This window comes from Apteryx mantelli, chromosome 1 (assembly GCF_036417845.1).
Source record: "Apteryx mantelli isolate bAptMan1 chromosome 1, bAptMan1.hap1, whole genome shotgun sequence".
Taxonomy (NCBI): Eukaryota; Metazoa; Chordata; class Aves; order Apterygiformes; family Apterygidae; genus Apteryx; species Apteryx mantelli.
In genome coordinates this window covers 161,971,291-161,991,618 of record NC_089978.1, presented here as the reverse complement: position 1 = coordinate 161,991,618, position 20,328 = coordinate 161,971,291, and the positions used below count along the sequence as shown (strand labels likewise).

At 45.5% G+C, this 20,328-nt stretch overlaps 1 protein-coding gene across 13 annotated transcripts in view; it reads right to left on the bottom strand.

The window, feature by feature from the left end:
* Nucleotides 1-20,328, bottom strand: part of ABTB3 (ankyrin repeat and BTB domain containing 3) — a 194,100-nt gene that overhangs the window by 22,869 nt on the left and 150,903 nt on the right. For 10 of the 13 annotated variants that reach the window (XM_067308845.1, XM_067308852.1, XM_067308869.1 and 7 more), the window contains 7 exons: nt 17,260-17,425; nt 9,588-9,677; nt 6,218-6,319; nt 5,000-5,093; nt 4,755-4,890; nt 2,791-3,011; nt 778-956 (listed from right to left, as the gene is read on the bottom strand). In XM_067308845.1, coding sequence (XP_067164946.1) covers nt 778-956; nt 2,791-3,011; nt 4,755-4,890; nt 5,000-5,093; nt 6,218-6,319; nt 9,588-9,677; nt 17,260-17,425 — 988 coding nt within the window. The remainder of the gene's footprint in view (nt 1-777; nt 957-2,790; nt 3,012-4,754; nt 4,891-4,999; nt 5,094-6,217; nt 6,320-9,587; nt 9,678-17,259; nt 17,426-20,328) is intronic. The other 3 variants (XM_067308876.1, XM_067308859.1, XM_067308935.1) reach the window with 3 other exon arrangements.

Genomic DNA, 20,328 nt, shown 5'->3' with positions numbered 1-20,328 from the left:
TGACTTGGGAGGGACTGATTGTCAATGGCAGCAGTAAAGAAGAGACTGCTGGTGTTAAAACAAGTCTTAAAAGAAAGTATCTAGCCTTCACTAAACAGGTAAGACATTTTCCTCTCCTTGCCTGCCCCACATTCTTCCCTTTTGCTATTATACTTGCATACCCAATGGTAACTCTCTCAAAAGGTTTTGTTACCCTGATTTGTCTGGGTAAGAAAATGTCAAACTGAAAGAATAAATCTGGGGAGACTGCAAGTACAAACACTCACACAGAAGATTTTTAAAAATTATTCTATATGTGTGCTTGTAGCAACCAGTCTCCCCACAAGTTTAGAAGTCCAAATCCCGCATGAAGGGAAAAGAAAATCATGCAAGAGGTCAAAGAAATCCAAAGCAAACATGAATATTAGCTTTGTTGTACGGTCCTATATAGCAAGCTGGGTAAAGTTACTCTCTGGGTTGGTTCAGTTATCAACATCTCTTGGTGTACTGCAATGACCCTTGTGACATTAATTTCACCATTACACATTAGCTTCTGTTGTCTCTCCAGCTCTTTGTTAGCATCAACATTAAGCTGTTCTAGCAGGAGATGTGAATAGCCTGCATGTTTTTAACCCATGCTTCCACAGTGAAAAAAACCGAGACACACAATACAAAAAAAAATAATTCTACATAGTCTAAACAAGCTTTGGGACAGCTGTGCAAAACCAGTATTGCAAGGTTTGCATCTTCTGGGATCGGAATGAGACTGTTTTCTTTAAAATGCATAATTTATCCTACCTTGCTCGCTTTCAGTATCTCAAACATCAAAGGCAACCCTTGTGTGATGAGCTCCTCTGTGTACTCTTCTTCCTGAATGGACTTGAATTCCTTCAATAAGCACTGGATGAGGGGTCTTCTGTGCTGCTGGAAGGATGTTCGCAAGGACTCCAACCATGTGTGCAGTGTCCAGGGAACACCTACAGACGGAGGACAGAGCTCATTCCCAGCTTCAGAGGAGTGTGCGTCCTTTTGCTTTTTTTTTTTTTTTTTTTTTACCTTTAGTTATGTTAATCTTAAGATTTTAAGCAAAAGCTGCCAAATAACCCTAGAAATCAAATTCCTATTTATCCACAAAGATGAAGACTGATGGTTATCAGGACATCCCAAACCTAATACACAGGGGCGCTCCTCCAAGTGTTATGAGAAGACTGTGGTCTCTTTGCTCATCTAGCCTTCAGCTTCTCTGCTGAGACTGCCAATTTGTGATAATTGCTGTGGTGCTTTGAGATGCGAAAACCTGTTGGAAACTAGATTTACACTAGCTCATTTGTTTGAATGTGGCCCCAGAGAGGTATTAAATGATAAAAAAAGATTTTGGTCACTACCCACCAGTATTCAAACTGGTGGTCCCGCGATTAAAACTTTTTTTAAGCTCTACCCCTAGTCCTCTACTGATCGTTACTATTTCCCCTAAACAGCACTGAGTGAATTAAGTAGATCAGCCTTTTAAGTAGTCATTTGTCATGGCAGAACCACTCTTCAAGAACTTAAAGGGAAATGCTCCCATGCACTGACTGATAAAACACACAGTCCAGGCATTATGCTGGATGTGACCTAGTTTCTGTTCTTGCAGAACACAGCGAGAGGAAACATGTGCTCTGAGCCCTGGGTTTGGCTACAAAAGGTCCTTCCTTCCACTTCAGCAAATGCCCCATGCCCTGAGGGCAGCCCCTTTGCTCCCTTCCCACCCATCCCACAGTGCTTTTCTTGCTCAGCCCTCCGGGTGAGGCTAAGCACATGGCCACCACGGGCTTCCCACTCTGGCGGCAAACGCTGATTCAGGCGAGAAGAGGCCAGGGTGGGAGCACTGTGCCATGCAGAAGTGAGCCCAGCACCCTGGTCTCTCTCTCTGAATGTATGTTAACAGGGTCAGTAAACAAACAGTCCAGACCGATTTCCTTTTGCACTACCTGCCCACCCTTGGCAAAGGCAGGAGCAATTCCCCAAGAGGCCGGTGTGATGTTTAAGCTCCATGTTGGCACAATTAGCCCACTGAGAAGTCAGTTCATTGCTGCTTTACAGGCTGAGTGCAAAAGAGGAGCTGTTCTTAGTTAACACTCTGCCAAGCCAAGGTCAAGATAGTTGCTGGTGGAAACCACTCAGTTGTGCAGAAAAGTGCAGGTGGCCCCTGAGGAGGGTGAGCTGAACTGTGCCAGGAACCCACACAACCCCCCGACACCTTCAGACTGAAGGAAGAAGAACAAGGTGCTGCTCTCACTATGAATGTAACACACAGGACTTGCCACAAAAAGTGATTGCCTGTTTTGTAGGGTCAGATTAGGAAGCAGGAAGCTTAACTGCTCAACTTGTCTCTGCAAAACACTGTCTGAGTGTGCAAAACCAGAGAGTGGACAGATGCACTTCCAGCACAGGCATCAGCAGACCTGACAGAATGGAAACTTCCAGGAAAAGCCGAGCCTCACAACGTGTATGCCATGTGGCATCTGCATTTGTGACGAGACAAGAGAAGCACATGACACCCAGGGGACATCACCCTATTCAGTCAGGGTTCATTGAAACAAAGCTGACTTGACAGATGCCCAGGAACCACAGCTCTAAACCTGTCTTGAACTGACTGAACTCGCCTCTCCCTCTCCTCACCCACAGACCCACTTGGAAACCCCCTACTATTGCTGCTTCCACAGGAATTCATGCAGATTTAACTCTGGTTGGCTTGACCAACAGCTTGAAAACATGTTTCTAAGAGTAGTCTCTCGGAGGAGGGAAAGGAGAGAGGACACCACAACTGACCTATGCTCCTGATGTCAATAGTCACATCCACGTATCCGTGCTCAGCACTGTGATACATGGCTTCCTTCAGGGCTTTCAGTTTGGCCTTGCTGTTGCGGCTGGCGCAAAGTGGAGCTGCTGCAGAATCGGGCAAGTCACTCCCCTCAGCCAATATCTCCTCCAGGGACAGAATATCGCTCTTCTCTTTCTCTGGCTGAGCAAGGAGCTTACGAAACACATTCCTGTCAACCACAGCACAACAGGGAGAGGGAGAGAGAAAAAGAAAGAGAGACACAAAGCAAAGTTAGTGGTTATGCTTTCTTTCTGCCCAGGATGCTTGCTGTGCCATGGCAGGTTAGGACACCTATCCAGCAGGCCGATCAGAAATTATTCCAATTAACGGTCATTAGGTAGGATGGGCTTACAGCAGCCCTGATACAAGCACCACTCCTGCTAGTCCACCTGTACTGCCTGGACCATGTCTGCAAGACTGGCCACGTTGCTGCAATAACAGAAATTGTACAGATGTCATATGTGCAGCAGGACCTCGTAGGAACAGAAACCCATGAGCTAAACATGGCTGAACTTGGGTGGCACCTGCCCCACTCTTCAGGGAGGCTGAATTGCCTTTAGAAAAGTTTTAAGGACTTTCACTTTGAGGACACCACTTGAAAAGGGAGATGTCTGAAGCTGCTGAGAACACCATCACTGCCAATTAACAGTCAAAGCAGTCTGTGTAAGCTGGAGCAACTAGCCATTCAACTAGGCTGATCAGGGCAGGTTCAAGCAAATTTGGGACCACTCTGCAATGCCAGCCATCTAGGCTGCCAAATAGCAAAGCCCAAATTCAACCAGTGGCTTGGTACCCCGCTCCCCTCTGGTTCATACCAGCATAACCTCATTGATCTCAACAGATTTGCTCCTGGGTTTCCGCGGCTGTCAGAAGGGAAACCGGGCCAGCCCCATCCCACCTCCCACGTACCCCGGCGGCTCCGACAGTGGCACCTGTGCAGGCCTGGGGCACGGCACATTCTGAACAAATGAGGGATTCGGGGAGAGAGGGAAAGACAAGGCAGTGTATGTGCACAGTGTACAGCTAGAAAGGTAAGAGACAGTTTTTGTGTGAAAATTAAGTTGTGACTCCACAACATGCACAGCCAGCACCCAAATCAAGGAGAGCCTCAGGTCCTGCTAGGTGACACTGGTACTACGATGCAGCTCCCGCTCACACCAGTTGGCACCAAGGCCCCAGCAGTGAACATAAGATTACAATAAATAAACTGTCCTCTCTGTCCCAGAGATTCCTCATAGGCTTCAGATGGGCAGCGTTGTTTGAACCCACCCCGACATGCCATTAGCATGTTGTTAGGCTGGCAGCTCTTCTCTAAGCAAATAGACGGTAGATCTGTCTCTAACCTGTATCTATGTTCCTCTGGATGGCTACAATCAGAAAAGTAGGAATGTGAAGATCATAATACTAATCCATTACACTGCAATTAACTCCTGAATATTGCAAGATCATGCATGCCAGGTGATTATTTCATTATTTTTTTAAAAAAAATGCAGCATACATACAACATTAACACACAGGACTTTACAGTAAACACAGATGCAGAAACTCTGCTTGGTGACAGTTAAGGCTGCAGCAGCACAAACACAATCCACCCAAACCTCAGAAATACATCCATGAGAAATTCAGAAGGAATGTCTTTGGCATTCCTTTCCACCCTTGCATCAGCTCCCATTTTACAAACATAACATTGCAACACACCACAAAGAGTCCCCCTCCCTTTTTTATCAGAAATCAAAAAGCAATTTGTACCACCAACTGGTCAAATTCACATGCTAGCGAAAAGCCTTATATCTCTGCTCAGCTGGTGGCATGTTTAATTGTTCATGCAGAGCTTCCACCCATCTGCTCAAATCAGACTCCCAGGCAAAAAGTAACCATTTGAACGATGCCACTAGACTTGTTCCCACTCTACCTGTGTCCATGTGCAGCAGCCTGACTGAAAGAGTTCATGTCACCTTGTGGAGTCATGGAAATGCCATTCCTGTACATTGTTCCTATCATGGGGTCAGCTCCTCGCTCCAACAGCAAACTAACCAGTTCAAAATTTCCTGCAAGTCAAGAGACACATTTTTATTTCCTTTAAAGTCCAATATTTGCTCATCTAAATCAGAGATCCCAACTGAAGAAGTTAATACAGTGGGAGGAGAAAGTCCTTACCAGCAGCTGCTGCCAACTGTAAGGGAGTTTCAGAGTAATTTTCCTCTCCATGCTCCAAAGAACCTTCTACCTTTGCTCCAGCATCCAGCAACAGCTATAAAGAAAATTCACCATTTAGAGCAACTGGGGCAGTCACAGTGTTCAGGGTTCATGAACAGTGAAGGATGAGAGTCTAATGCTTCTTGTTCTCTGCAAACCAGATGCAATGGAGACAAGTGACATGCAAATTCTGCCCATAATTTCACAGAGGAAAATTGATTCCTTTTTTCGCTCATTTTACACTGCCAGACACCAGGAGCATTAGTGTCCAACTTCAGAGCCAAAAAAGTGTTACTCAGTGTTTCTGAATGGGAAATGGGGATAAGATCAGTGTTAGGAAGTAAATGCACTGAGGATGGAAGTACTGAAATTTGCCCAACAAGCAGCCTTCCTTCACGGTCTTCTAGAAGGTCAGCACCATCCTAAAATGGATCAGATTTCAACTGCCTCCATCTTTAATATAAAGACATGGCCAAAGAAAGGCAATTCTTAAGAACAAATTGCAGCAGTGAGTCCAAAACCTGTGGTCTCCATCAGGTACACTTCCACATGAATAATAACAGTGATGAAAACAAAACTGGCCAAGGACAACAGGATAGAGCCTGCACTCCACCCCTCTCTTGGCCATTTCTGTCATAGGCTTTCATTATTTTGGAGCTTCGTTAAGTGTGCCACAGACACAACTGTTTTGAAGAATAAACCTGCTCAATTTTTGAGATGCCAAAGCACAGAACCAGCATATTGCACAGGACGTCTTGCTTGGGTAAGGAGACTGAGTGCTTCTCTGTCTTTGGAACAGAACAACGGTTGTTGTTGTCTGCCTCTCCCCCCACCAAGATAGCTTTTTTGTTGTTGTTTTTTAGAATATTATAGTGTAAGAGAGTGTAATGAATGAATAAACAAACATATAAAACAAGTGGTCAGGAAGGAGCACAAGGAGTTGTCAGACTTTCTTTGGTGCAGCTTTGCTTTAAAATTGTCCTATTTAAACCTCATATTGGTTAAGGTTTGAACACAGTATTCATTATATAATAGGTCTATTATATATCAGTACACTCCAGAAGAAGCAGAAGTAACCAATATGAGTATGACAGAGGATACTGGTTTGAGATGGATGTAATTGTAACTGAAGAGGAGAAACAAAAAAAATGAGATGCAGGTAGGGAAATACAATAATACCTGAACTACAGGAATATGTCCATGCAACACAGCAAATGTCAGAGCTGTCCAATGGCGGGTCTCAGGGTGGACGGATGGGTATTTATGAGCAGTACTGACAACCTATAAACAAATTAAAGTTATTTTTTTAATGGCTTTCGAAGACCTATAAGTAATAAAACCCAACCTGCCTGAAAGCCAGGCATGTGAGGGAGTAAATGAAATAGAAAACCTGGGAAAGGTGCTTTATAAAATGTTTGGTTTCATTTTGTCCAGCAAAAATTTTCTTAATACTAGAAGCGTTCATGCTGATTTGACAGCTTGAATAGAGTTCATACCAAATGAAGTCTTTTTACCAACTACTGTAGCTCCACCTAAACCACTGGCCACCAGATACTTTTGCACAAGGTCAAAACATTCACAGCTGTTTACAGCAGCACACACTGGGGAAGCGAGGACTCATCAGGACACTTACAGCTAAGGACCACTCCCCACTGACTCTTGCAGGCTGCGAATCAACAGCCTTGGGATTGCTTCGTGTCCAGAAAAATTCTTTCCACACAAATCAGTGTGACTTTTGTCACTGACATCAAGGAAGGCATGTTGTGATCCCTACACTAGAGTTTAAAGATGTGTTTCCAGGCTCCTTGTCCTTCACTGGAGGAGAAAAGACACTTAAGAACTGATGGGGCAGAGTGGCATTTCAAAGATGTTTTGAAAGAACTCCCTTTTACTGCTTTCTCCTGTCTGAATTGAGTTAAAAAGAGCAGAACAGCTACAGTCAAAAGAGAATCAAACTATATCCTTTAAAAAAAAGTGATACTTCACACATTGCTCCTTCCCTTCTCTATGCTTTCATGCCTCATGCCTCTACTGCAGACCTTGGGTAAAAACTCTTTGCTTCAGTTTCCCTGTCTTCAAGATGGAGATATTAATATTAATGAGGTTCACAGAGATGGTAAAATCTAATGAACGTTTGCAATCTGAGACTGCATAGTCAGATGGAGTGTGACACTGAAATTCAAAGTTTTATTATTGATCTTCAGAGGAGGACTAAAATCAGAGTAAAAGACGCACCATCTCTCTCATCAGCCAGCTCTGCTTTCACTATTTGGTCTGCAGTAGTTTTATCGACATAGGGGAGTAGGGCTGCATTAGCAGACAACATTTCAAAGCTCCACATGCAAACTCTTGCTAGAAGCATATGACCAGTCCCTCAGTCTCAGTGCTAGGGACAAGGGCAGAGTCTGAACAGCCAGTGCAGATCCCACAGCTTGCAAGAGGAGGAAACCTGCACCCGCAGCTGGCCATATCGCCCAGATTTGCCAAAGGGAGAGCTCGAAATGCTCTTCTCTCTTTTGCAGCCCCACAGGGGCGAGTACAGCATGAGCCCTGAAGCAACAGGAGAAGCGTGCTGAGGTCTAAGACAGGCATGGAACTTCTTTGGGTCTGGGTTTGCTCAGAGGGAAGAGGATCAAGCAGCTCGAGCCTTAGGGTTTGGGCTGGGGAGCAAGAACAGCAGAGGGTGAGGATGAGCAGGCTAGGTTCAAGGCAAAGCAGCCCCTCCAATGAGACACACATCCAGCTACTCCTCTTCCTCAAGCATGGACTCCCACTATTGTTTGGGGAAGCCCACGGCAAGCAGAGAAGAAAATTAAGTAGTTTTAACTCCTGTGCTCCTTTTCTTGGTTAGAAATTCTTTTCAGTAGACACGGGGTTTGCAAAAGACCTGCAGTTGACAGGGCTTTTAAGGCCTCAGTTGAGATTTGCTGAGCAGCTACAGGTTCTACCAACTCCACAGCAAATTGCAGCTTCTCAACACATCTGGAAATGAGTCCATTTTCTCTAAAGATGGGCAATCAAAAAGGGAGGCACCCAGCATCTGTGGCTACTTTTGGAAACATATATAACTGACTTGCAAAGTGAAATGGGGAAAATGATGCAGGCACCTGACAGAGTATTTATTTTTGTTCATGGCTGATTTGCCTCTTTTTTTTCCCACATAATTGCCCAATTCTCACAGTTGGTTGTGGTATGCACAAATCATCTTATAATTGCACACCATAATTATTCACAGTTCTTGTCCCAAAGTGTTTTCATTTGACTTTAGAGCAAACACTCTAGAGAAATGAATCAGGGAGGTTCAAATTCCTCACTGGAGCTGTTCTCTCAGATGTCAGCAATTTCAGGAAGACAAAAGTGTTTAAATTTACATTTGGTTCAAGTCTCGAAGATTACTGGAGCAATTGGGAGGACTGGACTTTCTTCTTGTAATGAAAACTTGTCCTAGGAATCAAATGAATGCCACCTCAACCTGGTGAGCAACGAGCAGGGTTAAAGGAAAAATCAGTCTCCATGCCCGTCCAATCTTTGGTCTGTCTATGGAGATGCTAACAAGGGTTCAAGTGTCCAATTACTGTCAGCTCTGAGGGTGGTTTACTTGAACTTTGGGAGGGGAGAGGCAAGAGTGGCTTCCACAAGGAACTGAACTGAAATCATCAAGTGATTTCACATAAGCCACCAAACAGCAATCAGATAGTAATGACTATCAGTCTCTTACAGGTGACATCCATTTCTACTTTTAAATTAAATTTTTTAAAAGTGCAAAATGTCCGGCTGAAAGCAGTGACTACAATTTATTAGCTCTCTCAAATCCAAACAGAACAGATGAAACACAGATAAGTGAAGCAGACAGTTTAATTTACTCATGACCTCAACAGATTGAAACTGGAACCATTAACAAATAATTCCTCTGTGGATTTTCAAATGGCTTTTAAAAATGTACATACCTGCATTGCTCAGAGTAGTAGCACAATCTGTTTGGTGGCCAGATTGTGCAAGTTTGTGATGTGCGTTCATCAAAGAGATGTTTATATTCTGGAAGCTTCAAGCTCCTCATCCAACAGTTTTTAACCCAAGGCATTTCATAAAACAAAACAGTGGATCTCATATTGCACTTGTGTGTTGTGGATGCTTACAAGCAACAACCCAATGCATAGAAATGTTCAAGCTTTGGCAGGTTATCAGAAGGGTATTTCTTTTACCCTCTTCATTTTAACTTAGCTGAGATTCAGGCAGTCCTACCAGTATCATTAGAACTGTGCTAGTATTCATGTCTATATTCATTTGCAGTGTGCAATCACAAATAAATCAACAATATTACCCGTGGGATAAGTCTCCAATGACTTGACCTTTTCTGTGCAGTGGATCCCAATGTTAACCTAATGTAGTTTGATTTCAATATTCATTTCAAGTGTTGCTGCCCAGGATAAGACAACTTTTTTCTATTTTTAATTCTTGGACATTTTTCCCTCTGCTACAGTTTCAGTGGGTGGTTTAAGATGTAAACAAATAACAGAACAAAGATACAATCATAACAAAAAGTCCTCACCTCAGCATTCAGATCTGCTCCAGCATCTAGCAGCATCTGCACCATAGCCTCATCACCCCTGACACAAGCATACATCAGTGGAGTCATGCCCTAATCATTTTTTGGAGTTAAAAAACAAAGGAATTGACAAATTTACCACAGAACTCTTTTGTTTGATTTTTTAAAATAATTATTTAAGTACATATCATCACGACTAACAGTTTGTGTTTAACAAAATCCATTACCTCTGTTACAGACAAGCCCCTCACACTAGCAAAAGCCGACTGCTTAGTAAAATCTCAATTATTTGTTGCCCCATGGTTGGTTGTTTTGTTTCTGTGTTATCCTCAGCACCCTCAGCACAGTGAGTGAAACTAGGCTTGTCATCTTCATCTTCATGCACTAAACTAAGCATCTTTGTCTTTGGGGCCCCGGAAGAGAAATGTTTATATCAAAGCAACTGTATTTCCACCAATATTAAAAAAAAGGCAATCATTCTATTCCATTTTCTATGATCCCTGTTTCATCAAATCTACTTTTTAATTTCTAATTCCTCACAGAGCCTTTAAAAACACCCACAGTTTCTCTTAAGACAGGTTAGATCTGGGCACAGCTTTTTCATGAGGGGCTGGAAATGTAAAAGCTTCGTATAGCACTCCACAGCAAACAATGACTTAATTTTAAATGAAATGCTAGACAGCATTGTTGCAAGTTGCTGGCTCTAGGAAAACACTGCACAGTTTGGAGGAAAACTAGATTAACTGACCCTTCACTACAGAACCACCACAAAACAATTTGTATTAATCTGAAATATCTGGTGCAGCTGATCACCATTTCCCTTAAGATAAGTATTACTTTGGCAGTGGTAATGAGTCTAGATGAAACCATGAAGATATCATTACATCTACCATAAATTATAATAGAAAAATCTGCTTATTAAATACGGTGGGGGGTGTTGATCAATAGCCACCAATTGTATTACAGTAAATGTACTGCAGCACACAGCTACACTGCACGCATGTTTACAACCTGTCTTGAGGTCCCCTAGTAAATTTGCTGTCAGATGATAGCATGCTTGCTGTTTAACCTGAGTGTTGTCGTGAAGTGAAATTATTTTCAAAGACAAGAGAGACGCTCAGCGTAGCCAGAAGCAGAGCCACAACTCTGTTCTTCCCAGCAAGAGCCCAGCACCACTACTTTTGCTGAACTACCCATTTTTCATGTTTCCATGCAGGGCTAAGGATAGGGGCCTCTTAGGCATGTGAAAGTTGCCCTTGTAGAGAAAATATAAGGTTTGACTCTGTAAGATACTGAGATTTCTCAAGCCCCCTTGAAACACATTGAACATTTCACTGGGCACAGGAATTTGGGGCCTGATACCATTATTAACAAGAAGCAACTTCACCTCAGGCAAGGAAGGTTCTTGGGTGACCTGAGCACAGCGAACAGAGGCAGCGAACAGAGGCAGCGAACAGACGCAGCAGTTTGCGCAGCAGTTTGCGCAGCAGTTTGCGCAGCAGTTCGCGCAGAAGGGCACGCAGAAGGGACGCGCGAAGGGACCTTCGTTTCTGTTCCCTGTGGTGTAGGTTTCCTCAAGTATGGTCGTGACACGCCGCACAGCACGTTCCCCAGTGGCTGTTGGAGTTGCTGTGTCAGAGGCTGCGACCCAGACCGACCCTCTGACAGTAGATGCGGCTCTCCAGGTCTCAGGCTGCAGGGAGTGCTTGGGGCCTCTCCGGGAGGCCTGGGCTGGCAGCCAGCTCTCCTGCAGGAGGTGTGCTGCTGTTGACGAGTTGTGTCGTCAGGTAAGGGAGTTACGGGAGGAGGTCAGTAGGCTGCGCAGCATCCGAGAAGCAGAGCAAGAGATAGACAGGGTATTCTCGGAGACTGTGCAGCTTCGGGAGTCCCAACCGCCTGCAGCAGTGGAGTTGCCAGAGGGCTCTGTGCCGTGTGAAACGGTACATCATAACATTGTAGAAGAAGGCTGGAAACTGGTCACTGCTCGTGGGAGGAGAAAGGCTCCTACTCCTCCTGAAGACCTGAAGCTGAAGAACAGGTTTAGTGCCCTCCAGGATGAGGAGGAGATGGGCATGGCTGCCAGGGAAGTACCTGGGACAACAGACCCTGTGCCTTGCCGGAACGCCCGGAAAAAGCGGCGGGTGATTGTTGTGGGGGACTCCCTGCTACAGGGGACGGAGGCATCTATCTGCCGACCTGACCTCTTGTCTAGAGAGGTTTGTGGCCTGCCGGGGGCTCGTGTGAGAGATGTCATGCAAAGACTGCCTAGGCTCGTCCATTCTTCGGACTATTACCCACTGCTGCTCTTCCATGTGGGTGCCAATGACACCAAGGGCAAACTGGAGACCATCAAGCAGGATTTCAGAGCTCTGGGGATGGTGCTCAAGGGTCTGGGAGCCCAGGTCATCTTCTCCTCAATCCTGCCAGTGAGGGGGATGGATGAGAGGAGGAGGAGACGGACTTTCCAGGTTAACGACTGGCTGCGCCGCTGGTGTTGGCAACAGGGTTTTGGTTTCTACGACCATGGGACCCTGTTTGAAGATTGACAACTGATGGCGAGAGATGGGATCCACCTCACGAGGCGGGGCACGCGGGTCTTTGCCAACAGGTTGGCCAGCCTGGTAAGGAGGGCTTTAAACTAGGAAAGATGGGGGAAGGGGAGAGTTATAGTGACAGGGTAGCTGGCAAAAGACAGCTCAAGTCGGGATGCCTCCAACAGGTGAATGCAGCCAGGGAAGTGCGCGTGGGATGTGGCTATGGAGGATCCTCTTGTACCCCTCCTGGGAAACCTGCATGCTCGATCACCTCCCTGAAATGCCTGTACACCAATGCACGCAGCTTGGGGAACAAACAGGAAGAACTAGAGATATGTGTGCGGTCGCAGGGCCATGATCTCATTGCCATTACAGAGACATGGTGGGATAGCTCGCATGACTGGAGTGCCGTCATGGATGGCTACGTGCTTTTTAGGAAAGACAGGCCAGGAAAGCGAGGTGGTGGAGTTGCTCTTTATGTGAGAGAGCAACTGGAATGTATTGAGCTGTGCCTAGGGGTGGATGAAGAGCGAGTCGAGAGCTTATGGGTAAGGATCAAAGGGCAGGCTAGCATGGGGGACACTGTTGTGGGTGTTTACTACAGGCCACCTGATCAGGATGAGGAAGTCGATGAGGCCTTCTACAGACAGCTGGAAGTAGCCTCACGATCCCAGGCCCCGGTTCTCATGGGGGACTTCAACCACCCCGATATCTGCTGGAAAGACAACACAGCTAGGCACAAACAGTCCTGGAGGTTCCTGCAGAGCATTGGTGACAACTTCTTGACACAGGTGGTGGAGGAGCCAACAAGGAGAGGTGTGCTGCTGGACCTCGTACTAACAAACAAAGAAGGACTGGTGGAAGATGTGAAGGTCGGGGGCTGCCTTGGCTGCAGTGACCACGAGATGGTGGAGTTCAGGATCCTGCGAGGAGGCAGCAGGGCACCAAGTAGGATCGCAACCCTGGACTTCAGGAGAGCAAACTTTGGCCTCTTCAGGGACCTACTTGGAGGAATCCCATGGGTGAGGGCCCTAGAAGGAAGGAGTGTTCAAGAGAGCTGGTTAATATTCAAACATCGCTTCCTCCAGGCTCAAGAGCGGTGCATCCCTATGAGTAGGAAGTCAAGCAAAGGAGGCAGGAGACCTGCATGGATGAGCAAGGAGCTCCTGGCAAAACTCAACCAGAAGAAGGAAGTCTACAGAAAGTGGAAAGGGGGACAGGCCACTTGGGAGGAATATAGGAATGTTGTCAGAGTATGCAGGGATGCGACGAGGAAGGCTAAGGCCCGTCTGGAATTAAATCTGGCTAGAGATGTCAAGGACAGCAAGAAGGGCTTCTTCAAATACATCAGCAGCAAGAGGAAGACTAGGGAAAATGTGGGCCCTTTGCTGAACGGGGTGGGTGCCCTGGTGACGAAGGATGCAGAGAAGGCAGAGTTACTGAATGCCTTCTTTGCTTCAGTCTTTACTGCTCAGGCCAGCCCTCAGGAACCCCAGATCCCGGAGGCAAGAGAGAAAGTCTGGAGGAAGGAAGACTTTCCCTTGGTGGAGGAGGAGTGGGTTAGAGATCATTTAAGCAAACTTGACACCCACAAATCCATGGGCCCTGATGGGATGCACCCACGAGTGCTGAGGGAGCTGGCGGATGTCATTGCTAAGCCACTCTCCATCATCTTTGAAAGGTCATGAAGGACAGGAGAGGTGCCTGAAGACTGGAAGAAAGCCAATGTCACCCCAGTCTTCAAAAAGGGCAAGAAGGAGGACCCAGGGAACTACAGGCCAGTCAGCCTCACCTCCATCCCTGGAAAGGTGATGGAGCAGCTCATCCTGGAAGCCATCTCCAAGCATGTGGAGGACAAGAAGGTGATCAGGAGTAGTCAGCATGGCTTCACCAAGGGGAAATCATGCCTAACCAATCTGATAGCCTTCTAGGATGGAATGACTGGCTGGGTAGATGAGGGGAGAGCAGTGGATGTTGTCTACCTAGACTTCAGCAAGGCTTTTGACACTGTCTCCCATAGCATCCTCATAGACAAGCTCAGGAAGTGTGGGTTAGATGAGTGGACAGTGAGGTGGATTGAGAACTGGCTGAAAGGCAGAGCTCAGAGGGTTGTGATCAGCGGCGCAGAGTCTAGTTGGAGGCCTGTAGCTAGCGGTGTCCCCCAGGGGTCAGTACTGGGCCCAGTCTTGTTCAACTTCTTCATCAATGACCTGGATGAAGGGACAGAGTGCACCCTCAGCAAGTTTGCTGATGACACAAAACTGGGAGGAGTGGCGGATACACCAGAGGGCTGTGCTGCCATTCAGAGAGACTTGGACAGGCTGGAGAGGTGGGCGGAGAGGAACCTCATGAAGTTCAACAAAGGCAAGTGCAGGGTCCTGCACCTAGGGAGGAATAACCCCCAGCATCAGTATAGGTTGGGGGTTGACCTGCTGGAAAGCAGCTCTGCTGAGAAGGACCTGGGAGTGCTGGTGGACACCAAGTTAAGCATGAGGTAGCAATGTGCCCTTGTGGCCAAGAAGGCCAATGGTATCCTGGGGTGCATCAGGAAGAGCGTTGCCAGCAGGTCGAGGGAGGTGATTCTCCCCCTCTACTCAGCCCTGGTGAGGCCACATCTGCAGTACTGCGTCCAGTTCTGGGCTCCCCAGTACAAGAGGGACGAGGCACTACTGGAGCAAGTCCAGCGAAGGGCTACAAAGATGATTAGGGGACTGGAGCATCTCTCTTATGAGGAAAGGCTGAGAGAGCTTGGCCTGTTTAGCCTGGAGAAGAGAAGGCTGAGAGGAGATCTTATCAATGTGTACAAGTTTCTGAAGGGAGGGTGTCGAGAGGATGGGACCAGACTCTTTTCAGTGGTGCCCAGCGACAGGACACGCGAGGCAACGGGCACAAACCGAAACACAGACGCTTCCATCTGAACATGAGGAAAAACTTTTTCACTGTGAGGGTGACAGAGCTCTGGAACAGGTTGCCCAGAGAGGTGGTGGAGTCTCCTTCTCTGGAGATATTCAAAACACACCTGGATGCAATCCTGTGCAATGTGCTCTAGGTGACCCTGCTTGAGCAGGGGGGTTGGACTAGATGATCTCCAGAGGTCCCTTCCAACCTCAGCGATTCTGTGATTCTGTGATTCTGTGAAGTTATTTGCAAAGACAACTCGAAACTACTTCTGCTAGTCAGTGGCACATTTCCTTTGGCAGGCAATAAACAGGACCAGAACAAACAGGACCACAGTAATTATAAAATATTGTGCTTGGGCCTTGAAATATAGTGGTTGGGCACATGGGGGTCCAGAGCAATGAATCCCCCACAGTAATTTCAGGGACCCTGCTTAAGCAAAGAGTCTGCCTAAGTACTATACATGATATTTTGGCCCTGCTGAAGCTGATGAGGGACTTATCATTGACTAAAATGGGGGCCCAGAATGTCATTTTGCAATATCAGGGTTTAAAACAGTTAACGAAGTTTCTAACCTCCCCTTCCCTTCCACAGCGGTCACTGCTGCTTTTGTATCTGCCCATCCCTGAAGCTTGCTCTGCAGCTCAGGCTCGCTCTGCATCATCACTCAACCCCTCTCCCTTCGCATGTGGGAGGAATGGATTTTTAATGAGCCCATCATTACTGCTCAACACATAAACAGGAACACGGTAACAACATGTGCAATCAACACAACAGGCATTTGGGTTTTGGCAAATAAAAAATGGCTTTTTCTTTCAGCCTTATATCGCTTAGGGCTCTGTCCTGCAAGATGTGGGATGTCTGATCCAGCGAAGCATTTAAGCACAGGCTTAACTTTCACTCAAATGGGATGTAAGTATGTGTTCAGAGCTGAGCATATGATTAAGTACTTTGACGAATCAAGCCAGAGTGCTCCCAGCTTTCAGCCTGGAGGACAGAGGAAATGTGCTGTGAAAAGCTTCCAGGTTCAGACCAACTTAAAATAATAGTGATTTAAAGAAGTATAATGTATAAACCTTGGAATGATCTCTCTGATATAAAATTTATTCTGAGAGTATTGCTCTCTTCTGAAGCATTTCTCAAACTAATCCATGATATTGTCTCAAACTGAAACTACTGAACAGCAACATAACTCATATTCCCAGAGCAGCTTTCATCTCAGAGGACCTAAATCCCATTTAAAATGCAGCTCCCATCACATGTGACTACAACAGGGGTGGCAGTCGGCTGTCTCCTGCCGAACAGGATGCCACAGCTCCGGGAACACACAGTGACACTTTCATCAGGGGCACCAGGATCTTTCATATTTGTGCAGAACAGGCAGGATCTTGGCCTTGAAGGTCTCATCAAAATGAGTTTCTCAGAAAATTCAGGCAACTTCATTTCAAAAGGAAATAGTAATATTCATTTTCATCGTTTCCCTCTGGGAATGGGGAACAACCTTATGAACATCACAGTCCAGCACATTTCTGCTGGTACAAAATCACGGAGGCAGGTTTATCCCAGATAAAACCAGTAGCCTCATAGAGATGCTAATATTTGTTAAGAATCTACTCAAAGACAAGGGCATAGACTCATAAAGGGATTTAGCTTACTAGTTCCTTTTATTCCAGATAAATTGAGGCTCCTAATTTGGTGGGTGTTGGTCACAAAGACCAATAGAATGGTAATGCAGTAGAGAGACTGTCACATCTAGGCACTAGTTCAAACTGGGCCCAATTCAATGACAAGGTGAAAGAGAGTTGCCTTTGCTTGCCAAGGCTTGGGTGGTATATATGAAATGTGTTGCAAACCTCGGGGCAGTTTTCTGTGGAAAGACAGTCACCTCACAAAGCCCTGCCCCGCACCACTGTTCATGACATTACAACAGTTTAAGTATTCAAATCACCACTAAGCTCTCTTATGATTACCTTCTGGTTTCACCTGAATCAGTTGAATTGTAAGAAGGGGGACTCATTTGCCCTCATGCTGAGTTACCTCAGTACAAGATAATCAATACGACTCAAAATGACCAAGCTTAACTTGAATGTTCACCTGATGGTGCTTTAATTCAATGCAAAGTAATGCAGGGAAAGCATTAAGGGCCCTTCTATATTGAGCTGGATGTTGGAGCTCATGTTGTGTAATAAGCAGACAAAACTCTCATGTTTTACAGTTACTTCTTTACATTTCTCTTTTGTTACCTGTTCACTCATGCTGTTAATTCCATCCGGCCCCAGCAAGGATATGGCCTGTTTAACTAGATCTGTTCGGCCACAGTTCAGCATTCGGAAACCCAGGTCCTGCTTGAACTTCGCTTCAGTGGCAACTGCATCCAGTTTCCGAGATGCACAAAAACAGTCGTCGATTCTGTGAACGTGAGAAATAAACTCCCTCAGAGGACAACCAGAGGACAGACCTCACTGTCCCTAGGCAAAATAATACTTTGTCCTATCTTTGAAGGACGTAGGTCGTACACACAGTCATTCTCCTTTGACCTGCATGCTCAAGGGAAACGCTGAATGTGAAATGCTAATGCAAGTTAATGGAGATTGTCCTTGATCTATCTTTTATGGGACATGTTATACATTTTATAAAAAAACTGGGGAAAAAGCCACAGCTTTCACTTGATTTTGTTTCTGTGTTGACACAACCCACAGAGCACTCTCACCACAAATTCTCTCTCCACACGGGAGGCAATCCAGTCTCCCCGATCTCTGAAAAGTCTCACTGACTTCAGCAAGCTCTGGAGCTAACATCAAATGGACGTATAATCACTGACAATAAACCAAAGAGGACATAATGTAATTCCAAAAGGCTTCAAGGATCTTACCAAACAGCCCCAGTAACAGGGAAGCCTTTTTGGAGAAGAAAGTGCAAGTCCCACAGACAGAGAGGCTGCCATACAGTCAGGGAGGAGAAGGCACTCTTGACAGGTAATCGTGGCAAAACACCATGACTCCTTACTGGCTGTGCATAACAGATGGGATGTCATTTCTTAAGGTCTAGTTCAAAAGATCCTCAAACTGCAAACTGCTCAAAATATCCATTTAAAATGGAAGAAGGGCTAGGAATTATTTAGCCAAGATGTGAAGCTACAGCTCCAGAGAGAGCAGGCAATTCAAATCTGATGTTTACCTAACTCAGTTTCATCTTATTAAAAGACAGCTTTGCTTTTCTTTCATGCTGAAGAGTGTCTGGGGCAGAGGGTGGAGTCCAAATCCACAGTGCTTTTTGGTGCGAACTTGGATAAAGAACTGTTTGGATAAACATTACTTTCATTCTCCAAAAACACTAGGTCGGAAAACAAGGGGCTACTTACGAATGAAAAATAACAAAAAAAGATCAAAAGGGAAAAAGGCGAATGTGCATCGAACACTTGTATTCTATTAAATATGTAAAAAATTGCAGGAAACAGAAAAAGCCATAAACAGCACGTCATTACCATTTCATTCTCTTCTTCAAAGTGCTCTATCAGAGCTGCATATAATATAGAACACTGCTTAATATTTAACAACGATATGCAGTGAATATACTGTTTATATAGAAGCAGTGGTATGTAGTTGTAGTTACTGTTCTTCCCCTTTCAAGATAGGAAGGAAAGTGACACGGGAAATGTTAATTAATTTGATCAAAGCTGCAGCAGGACTTAGTACTCAAAGCTGTATCTGAGTTTAAGCTTGCCTAGCTGGGCCACGACCAGATTAGAAGGCAACAGACATTTCGGTAATGTTTATTCTACATGCTCAGTTTTAGTTTCGACTGCTAAAAAGTTGATGTCAAATGAATGCAAACAAAGTAAGCTTGGAGTACCATTACCCAGGGCTACAAGGATGACACTTCATCACAACAGTATGCTGCAAGATTAATGCGCAACACTCAATCACAATAAATACACTGTAACAGAAATAACAAATTCTGTTGGAATAATATGTCTATGACAGAGATGAAAAAACAAACCCATCATAAGGCTGTTTTTTGTGCAATAGTTTCTGAGAAAGTTTAAGAAAAAGGGGGAAAAAAACAGCAGAGACATGCAGGGCTCAGCTCAATGACGCAGAGACCCATGGGAGCAATTACTGCTCTTACAAGTTCACACACTACAGCAGTATTTGGTACTTGCCGCACCATAGCATGAGATGCTAGAGATCATCTGTGCACTCTTGCAACGTACAGCAAAGATAAAGCATACTCAGAAGGAAGGTGCTTGGGGTTTTCAGTGCACAGGGAGAGAGCATGGCCTTCTCAGCTCCAGCTGGCCATGTCCAGATCACTCTGGACTGAAAACAAGGTGGTTCCTTGGAGAAGTGCAGCTATAGAAAGATCTAGAAATTCTCTGAGGACTGCAGAGGTGTCTGCCACTATGAATCACTACTTGTGTTATACCTCAGTACAAATGATGAAGCAGTGGCTCATAACATACACTCAGTGAATAAAATGGGTCAAACTCAGTGCTGGTAGAAACAGGCAGAGCTTCACTGACGTCAGCCAGGCTTGGTGCATGCAAAACACTAGTCAATGATCTTCCCTTTAAAGAAAGCAGGATTTTGACTCGGTTTGCACACCCACACAAGGGAGGGAGGAGGAACAAAGACTTATCTTACCTATCTTGTGTGGGCTACCCAGATGTCTGTTCCGGCATGGGTTAGGAATTACTTACTCTGCCATGAGTAACTCCTCTGTGAGCTGGCTCCTCTCCCCTGAAAGCAAGTCAGTCCACCTGCTTATAGCCAAGGAAGGGGCATCATAATTGCTGTTGATATTAGGTATCAGCAAATTAGCACTCCTCAGTCACCTAGGGGACAGGGGTCTTCGTCCAAGGCTAGGGCTCCTAGACACTATATCTGCCCAAACGTTGCGACAGTAATACAGGTTCAGAGGAGTGTGTGCCCCAGCTGCAAGGCTGCTGGGCACTGACTGGTGCTGGTGGGTCAGTAAAGACTGCTGACCTTTCCGGGGCACTTATACTCCCCGTGGCACTGCTCTTCAGGGTGCTCCTGAAGGGACACTGAAGAAATGTGATCTAGACCAAGCTACCGTAAAGCAGGAGACCAAAACTCAGTACCCATTACCAGTGGTCTAGTGCTTGGTTATACCCCCAAAAGGACCCATGATTAATGAGTTATATCCCTGATTTATGGGACATAACAAAAGAAACCACATGGCAAAATTTGACATAGATCACTGCTGGTGCCATCATTATCATATTTTGTGAAATGGATAATGATTAAACTGAGGAGTTTAATAAAATAAGAGCATGATGTGAAGGAAAG